The sequence below is a fragment of the Megascapheus bottae genome, chromosome 35 (genome assembly GCF_031878675.1).
Source record: "Megascapheus bottae isolate mThoBot1 chromosome 35, mThoBot2.hap1, whole genome shotgun sequence".
NCBI lineage: Eukaryota > Metazoa > Chordata > Mammalia > Rodentia > Geomyidae > Megascapheus > Megascapheus bottae.
In genome coordinates this window covers 453,689-461,791 of record NC_143543.1, presented here as the reverse complement: position 1 = coordinate 461,791, position 8,103 = coordinate 453,689, and the positions used below count along the sequence as shown (strand labels likewise).

General features: G+C 60.6%; 1 protein-coding gene across 1 annotated transcript; it reads right to left on the bottom strand.

Moving 5' to 3' along the window:
* Positions 1–3,220: 3,220 nt before the first annotated feature.
* Positions 3,221–7,883, bottom strand: Cdkn1b (cyclin dependent kinase inhibitor 1B). The gene is made up of 3 exons (XM_090324509.1): positions 7,334–7,883; positions 6,284–6,411; positions 3,221–4,794 (listed from the first exon to the last, which is right to left on the bottom strand). Exons 1-2 carry the CDS (start codon positions 7,746–7,748, stop codon positions 6,290–6,292), a joined length of 537 nt encoding a protein of 178 aa, XP_090180635.1. The 5' UTR covers positions 7,749–7,883; the 3' UTR covers positions 3,221–4,794; positions 6,284–6,289.
* Positions 7,884–8,103: the final 220 nt, after the last annotated feature.

Here is an 8,103-nt window from a genome sequence, read left to right as displayed (position 1 = left end):
CCGTGCCCAGGCCAAGTTCAAGTTCCAGGGTTGGCGCCAACACACACGGACAGTCGTACCGACGCCCACAAGCAGCTCCCACCGTTTCTTTTCACCCCAAAGCCCCCTCAGAAAGGGGCTCTGTCCTCCCCGCCCCTCCTGAGGGGAGACTGAGGCACAGAGCGAGAAGGAGGCGCCCCTGCCAGGGCTGGCCCGGCTTTCCTGTGCACTGAATCCGTGCTCGCAGACAGTGGAGGGTGGTGTGGCAGTCGGTGGTGGGGACAGGCTCTGCTGTCACCAGGCCTCTGAGTCCCGAGGGAGGATCCAGGGTCACCAGGGCCGCCGCCAGGCCCTGAGATGAGGGGTGACAGTCGCCCAGGGTCCCCGGCTCCCCACTAGCTGCCCTGGGCTTCCTCACATGGTGGCCCTGCACAGTGTCCCTGTGCACAGAGGCAGCCCAGGCCTGGGAGGGAGGTCAGAGGGCCGCCTGATGACGATGACGATGATGACGATGACGATGATGATGATGATGATGATGACGACGACGATGATGATGATAATAATAATAATAATAATAATAATAATAATAATAATAATAAACGGGATGCAGTCCGGTGGTGGAGGGCTGGCCGAGCGCGCAGCAAGGCCCGGGTTCGGGTCCTGGGCTCCACAGATGCAGAAGAAGCAGGAAGTGGGGCTGCGGCTAAGGGGAGGAGCCTCGAGGCAGGACAAGCCCCGCCCACCGGCCAATCGCGGCCCTCCGCCTCGGCGGGGCAGGGCCTGGCCCAGAAGCGCCCGCCCACTGGCCAATCGCGGCCCTCCGCCTCGGCGGGGGCGGGGCCTGGCTCGGAAGCCCCGCCCTCCCCCCTTCCCGGTGGCTGGTCACGTGGTCCGGGGCGCGGTCCGTTCTCCAGAGGAAAACAAGCGTCCGGGAAATTCAAAGTGCGAGCGCGCGCGGGCCCGAGCGGGGGCGGAGCGGGCCGCGCGCGCCGCGCCGTGTCCCCCGCTCCCGGCCGCGCCTCCGGTCCACCTTAAGCGGGGGCCGGGCGCCGAGGGGGGCGGGAGGGGGGCCCGCCCCGCGCACGCGCAGACCGCGCCGCGCCGCGCCCCAGCGGGGGTGGCGAGCGAGCGGCCGCCCGGGGCTGCAGGGCCGCCGAGGAGCTGCCGCCGGGAGGGCCCGACCATCCGGGGCCCCGACACCGGGGGGACCCGACCATCCGGGGCCCTGACCATCCGGGACCCCGACCATCCGGGGCCCCGGGCCTCCACAGCCCCGGCCATCCGGGACCCCGACACCGGGGGGACCCGACCATCCGGGGCCCTGACCATCCGGGACCCCGACCATCCGGGACCCCATGGGCCTCCACATCCCCCGGCCATCCGGGACCCCGGGCCTCCACAGCCCCCGACCATCCGGGACCCCGGGCCTCCACAGCCCCCGGCCATCCGGGACCCTGACCATCCGGGGCCCCGGGCCTCTCCACAGCCCCCGGCCATCCGGGACCCTGACCATCCGGGACCCCGGGCCTCTCCACAGCCCCCGGCCATCCGGGACCCTGACCATCCGGGACCCCGGGCCTCTCCACAGCCCCCCGCCATCCGGGACCCTGACCATCCGGGGCCCCGGGCCTCCCCTCCGCCGGGCCGTGGACGCCGCCCCCCATTTTCAGGGTCCTCTTGGTAAACGCCGACCTCGGGAGCGCGGCGGGGTTTCCTGGTCCTCAAATCAAAGGAGAAGGACTTGTTTTCAATGAGGAGACGTGGGCCACGTCTAGGCGGTTTCCAGAAATGACAGGGCGCCCGGGGTGAGGGGGCACAGCAGGCCGGGTGTCCTGGAGGGAGGGCAGGGCTCCAGGCCTGGCCAGGCTTCTCTTGAGTTGGGGTGTCCTGGAGGGGGGCAGGGCTCCAGGCCTGGTCAGGCTTCTCTGAGTTGGGGTGTCCTGTGCTGGAGGGAGGGCAGGGCTCCAGGCCTGGTCAGGCTTCTCTGAGTTGGGGTGTCCTGTGCTGGAGGGAGGGCAGGGCTCCAGGCCTGGTCAGGCTTCTCTGAGTTGGGGTGTCCTGTCCTGGAGGGGGGCAGGGCTCCAGGCCTGGTCAGGCTTCTCTGAGTTGGGGTGTCCTGTGCTGGAGGGAGGGCAGGGCTCCAGGCCTGGTCAGGCTTCTCTGAGTTGGGGTGTCCTGTGCTGGAGGGAGGGCAGGGCTCCAGGCCTGGTCAGGCTTCTCTGAGTTGGGGTGTCCTGTGCTGGAGGGAGGGGCAGGGCTCCAGGCCTGGTCAGGCTTCTCTGAGCTGGGGTGTCCTGTGCTGGAGGGAGGGGCAGGGCTCCAGGCCTGGTCAGGCTTCTCTTGAGTTGGGGTGTCCTGTGCTGGAGGGAGGGGCAGGGCTCCAGGCCTGGCCAGGCTTCTCTGAGTTGGGGTGTCCTGGAGGGGGGCAGGGCTCCAGGCCTGGTCAGGCTTCTCTGAGTTGGGGTGTCCTGTGCTGGAGGGAGGGGCAGGGCTCCAGGCCTGGTCAGGCTTCTCTTGAGTTGGGGTGTCCTGTGCTGGAGGGAGGGGCAGGGCTCCAGGCCTGGTCAGGCTTCTCTTGAGTTGGGGTGTCCTGGAGGGGGGCAGGGCTCCAGGCCTGGCCAGGCTTCTCTGAGTTGGGGTGTCCTGTGCTGGAGGGAGGGGCAGGGCTCCAGGCCTGGTCAGGCTTCTCTGAGTTAGGGTGTCCTGTGCTGGAGGGAGGGGCAGGGCTCCAGGCCTGGTCAGGCTTCTCTGAGTTAGGGTGTCCTGTGCTGGAGGGAGGGGCAGGGCTCCAGGCCTGGTCAGGCTTCTCTGAGTTAGGGTGTCCTGTCCTGGAGGGGGGCAAGGAGCCAGGCCTGGCCAGGCGTTTTGTTCTTAACACCCCTGGACTGTCACCAGCTTACTTTCGTTTTCAGCCCACTGGTGTGCAAGGAGCGTGGCCGGCACTCCACTCGGCCACGACTAACCTGGCCCTGCACTCCACTCGGCCACGACTAACCTGGCCCTGCACTCCACTCGGCCACGACTAACCTGGCCCTGCACTCCACTCGGCCACGACTAACCTGGCCCTGCACTCCACTCGGCCATGACTAACCTGAGTAGGGAAGCCTCCGGGCTGCGTGGTTCTTTGACAGTGAGCAGGAAGCACTAACTGCCGTGGACCCCACAGACCTGCTGCCTCCAGCCCTTCACCTCCCTGTGCACCAGTGGCTTAGCAGGGCGGGTCTGAGAGCAAACACTGCACTGCCCACTCTCGAGTCTTTATTGATTTCTTGATATGTAACAGTAATTGGCATTTTTTCACACATTACAAAAAAATTATACTTGGCTCAGTATTGCAATCTTTTAAGCATAGCCATATTATTTAACAAAAAAAAAAAAGGTGGGGGACCTAGCCTGCCCAGTACAGCATTTACAAATGCACAGAAACTTGCCGCTTTGGCTTGTACATTGGTTAGGTTTTTTTCTTACGAGATCTCTTTGTAACATAAATAACTTAGTATAATTTTTCAGTGTCTTTACAGAGTTATGTACAGGTTCTCTTGAAATGAGCTTGTCCCCTACCAAATCTTGAAGGCACTGAAGGTGTAAAGATGTAGACCCAGTCCCTGTCCTCCTTAAAAACAACTGCTAGCCTTTGGGCAATTCAAACAGAAGGAGAAGCCAGGAATGAAAGAGTATGTCTTGTGGTGTGAGGTGTGTGTGTGTGTGTGTGTGTGTGTGTGTGTGTGTGGTGTGTGTCTGTGTGTGTCTGTGTGTGTCTGTGTGAAGCTTAACAGCTTTAAAAGTACCCAGGGATTTAGAAGGGTATCTACATAGTCCAAGTGAAAAGGAAACTAAAATGTTCCCGACAAGTTTGGCGAATGTACAGAAAGAGGATCCGTTGTCAACATTCTGAACCCCCCCCACACACACCAGCCAGATTTTCTGCCTCCAACAACCTGGATTCTTACCACATTGCTGGATAATTAAGGGGTGACTTCCAAGTTTAAGGGTGCACCAAGGGAAGACCTTTTGTTGTTTTTGAGCCATTTGCTACTACTGCGTAAGTAAAAGAAGTGGAATCCTCCTGCACCCCACGGGAGAGCAGGACTTGTGCACAGCCACTCTTGGTAAGCTGTGTTCAAAAATCCTGCTGATTTTTTTTTTTTTTTTAAACGAAGTCTCGTCTCATCTCCAAAAGGGACATGATTAAATCCTTAAAGAAAACAGACCCTTCCCCCAAGCTGCTTCTCTGCAAGCAAGTCCCAAATATATATATTTTCTTTCCTTGCTATAAATGGAAGCAAGATCTCCACCCTCACCCCCACCCCCAAGGTTCTGTGTGCTACATAAAAAGTAAAAACTATGTACACAGGTAGAACAAAGAAGCAAATTAAGGCAAAACCTAATTGCACGATGCTACATCCAATGCTGGAGGCTCCCGCCTCTATGAAGGCTCCCAACCGAGTGGAGGCCTGCAACTTAGTGTTACTGTGTCCATTCTTGTTCAGTGCTTATTTGTGAGTCAGAGATATGTCTCAAAAAAAAAAAGAAAAAAACCACAAAAACAGGCTTTCACAGGCCTCTTCCTGGCTTCACCAAGCCACCCAGATCTAAACAAGGAAAGACTCTCCATTCTGCAAAGGACCCCAGGAAGAAATAACCAGGCTGCAGCAGTCGACTTCATTTCCATTCCAGCACAGGCATTCTTTCTCTCTCTCTTTCTCTCTCTCTGTCACTGGGGAGTTTGATTTCAAATCTTCCAGCCATTCATGGGTTCTGTTTCTCTCCTGGGCTTTACCGGTGGCACTGAAGACAGGCAGGCTGGCCCAGGCCCTGCAGGGGACATCGGGGGATGTGGGAAAATATTTCTGGCTGTGGGAAAGCTAGGGATGTGGCCGAAAACCTTCCAAAAATCACAGGACAGCCTGGCACAACAAAGGACAAAAGGACAGAAGTGCTGAAGAATCTGGGATCTAGAGCCAGGTGCCAGTGGCTCATGCCTGTCATCTACTCAGGAGGCTGAGATCTGAGGATTGAGGTTCAAATTTAGCCCGGGCAGGAGAGTCCACGAGACTCTGATCTCCAACCAACCACCAGAAAACCAGACGTGGAGCTGTGGCTCAATCAAGTGGTAGAGCGCCAGCCTGGAGGGAAAGAGCTCAGGGACAGGCCTAGGCCCTGAGTTCAAGCCACAGGATTGGGGGATGGGGGTGGGGGGAATCTGGGTATAAAAATCCAGAAACTTAACACTTCAGAATAGCATAACTTTAAATTTGAAAAGCGTTCAGAAACAACCTATAAAAGATCTTTGGAAGAAAATGCTATTAACTTCCTTTTTGAAAAACATTCTAATTTCCTGCTCCTGTGCACAGTGTATGGGCAACTGCTTTCAAACAGGCCTCAGGGCTCTCTCTAGTATTCTTGGGCATCACGACACCAAACTTCTCTGTGGGTCACAATGGGGCCGGATTAAAGTCTGGAGGAGCGGCTGCTCTGGTGAGCAGGGCCACAAGCAACAGACACAAAAGGTGCCCCGTCAGGCCCTGGAGGAGAGGCCCCAGCTTCCTGAGATGGAGGGTCTTCGAGCCGCTCAGGAACAGTGCTGAGAAACACAGGTGTGGGTGGCAAAGAAACCACAGCACCCGAAAACGGGGACTGCACTGTGTCCTTAGAGACCAGGGGTTCATGCACGTAGCAGCCACCCTTCTGCAAGTCTGTTACACAAGGCTGAAACCAGGTTGCAGCCCTTGTTTATGAGCAGTTTACACACTGCCAATACGTGGAGCGAGATCGCTATGGACACAGTAGTCAGCGTGGGGCTGAATTCTACCAACTTCTCCAGGGGGAGGAGGTTTCCACCCACGGAAAACTCCATTCCCTCCTCCCAACAGCCAAGCATTTGACCAGCTTCCACGTCCAGCCAAGGAGCTCTAGGCCTGACCGGCCCGCGCTCTGGCAGACATTCATTTAACTTCCGCTACACACCTCCAGGGTTACCAGAAATGCTGCCAGTGCTTTACTCCTTTTCCACTTTCTGCTTTTTGTTGTTGTTGTTTGGCCTCCTCAAATCTAGAGATACGTGGTACCGGGGAATGCAACCCAGGACTCTGTGCATGCAAGGCAAGCACTCAACCACAAGACCAAACTCCCAGCCCCAGCTGCTGTTTTAAAATACAGCGTTTTCCTTCTCTCTCCCCGGCTTTTGAGCTGGCCACTTGGCCATGGCACAGTGGGAGCCCTCATCTCTCAGCCACGGCTCCCTGTCTTGCTGACTGAACCTGAACCCCCTGGGGGACCCCAGGTCCCGTTTACCCGGCTCTACCTCCATCTACGTCTGTGGCCTTCGCAGCCCCGGCTTCCTGGGAGTCTGCTCCGCGGAGCCCGTGCTCGGGGGCCCGGCAGTCCCATTCTCCTCCGTTCTGTTGGCTCTTTTGTTCTGGGTGGAGGAACCTGAGGACGAGGCGAGGTGGTGAGGTGCCCAGCACCCACGGAGACACCCAAAAGAGTGGCTACTCTGCAGTCAGGGAGCAAATGCCAGAGCCCAGCCTCTCCCCAGGACCCCAGGGGGAGGGAGGGGAGGGGACGGGAAGGGGGGGCCCTGTGTGGAGGGGAAAGGACAAGAGGGGAGGGGAGGAGGTGGGGATGGGGAAAGGTGAGTCTGGAGGAGACCTGGAGCTGTGGGTGAGTGGGATGCTATCTCAGAACCATCACCACCATCACCTGAGGCAGGCAAGCGGGGTCTCTGTGGCCAGCCGGTGCCCAAACAGACAGACAACCACGGGACAGACACTGACACAGGCAGCCCTGGGGCAAACAAATCGATGCAGAGCAGACACTGGCCAGATAGACACTGGACACAGGTGGCCCCCAGAAAAACAAACAGATACAGGATACTGGCCAGACAGACACTGGACACAGGCAGCCCTGGGACAGACAAACAGATACTGAACAGACACTGGCCAGACAGATGGACACTGGACAGACAGAAAGACACCAGACAAATACTGGACACAGACCGACACCAGATCCACAGACACACAACAGATTAGCCAGACAGACACTGCACACAGACGGACACCGGACACTAGACACAAAGGGCCAGCAGACCGGCAGAAAGACACAGAACAGAACAGGCACTGGCCCAGCAGACAGCCACCAAACAGACACAGAAGACACAGTGACAGACAGACAGACAGACAGATACCAGACAAACAATAGACACAGGCGGACACCAGGCCTGACGGACGGACCCCGGACAGACACTGAGCACAGACGTCTGCCAGACCGAGAGACAGACAGCGGACAGCGGACAGTGGACACACACGGCCACCAGACAGACGACACTGGCCAGGGCCGGAGGAGGCCTCCTCACCTTCGCCGGCGGGCCTCTTGCGGGCGGCGGGGTCCGGGGCGGGGTCCGCGGGGTCCCGGTGTGGGTCCGGGGCGGGGTCGGGGTCCGCGGGGTCGGGGTCCGGGTCCCGGGCGGGGGCGGGCGCGGGCCGCGGCGGGCGCGGCGGGCGGTGGTAGAACTCGGGCAGGCCGCCGCGCTCCACCGCCTGCCACTCGAAGCGGCCGTGCAGCGGCCGGTGGTGGCGGAAGTCGAAGTTCCAGCGGCGGCGGCCGGCCTCCTCCAGCTCGCGGCGGTGCCGCTCCAGGTCCCGGCGCAGCTCCTCGTGGTCCACCGGGCCGAACAGGTTCCGGCAGGCCGACGGCTTGGGCGGCCCGGGCGGCCGGGCGTCCGCGCGCTGCAGGCGGGGGCTCCCGCCGGACACCCGCGCGTCCGACATGGCCCGGGAGGCGCCGCGGTGAGCCGAGCCCTCGCGCCGCGCCGCCTCAGCGCCCCAACATGGCGCGGGCCGGAGGCCGACGAAGGGGAAGCGGGCGGCCGCGGCCAGGCTATTTAAACCGAGGCCGAGCGCCACGGGCTGCCGCGCCGGGCGCCGCCCCGACGCCGCGCGCTTAAGGTGGCCGGGCCCCGCGCGCGCCCGCCGAGGCAGGACGGCAGGAAGAAAGGCCGCGGCCACGCCCCCGAGGCTCCGCCCCTCGCCGAGATAGGACGAAAGGCCCGAGGCCCCGCCCCCGCACGAGACTCCGCCCCCGCCGAGGCAGGACGAAAGGACCGCGGCCCCGCCCCCCGAGGCT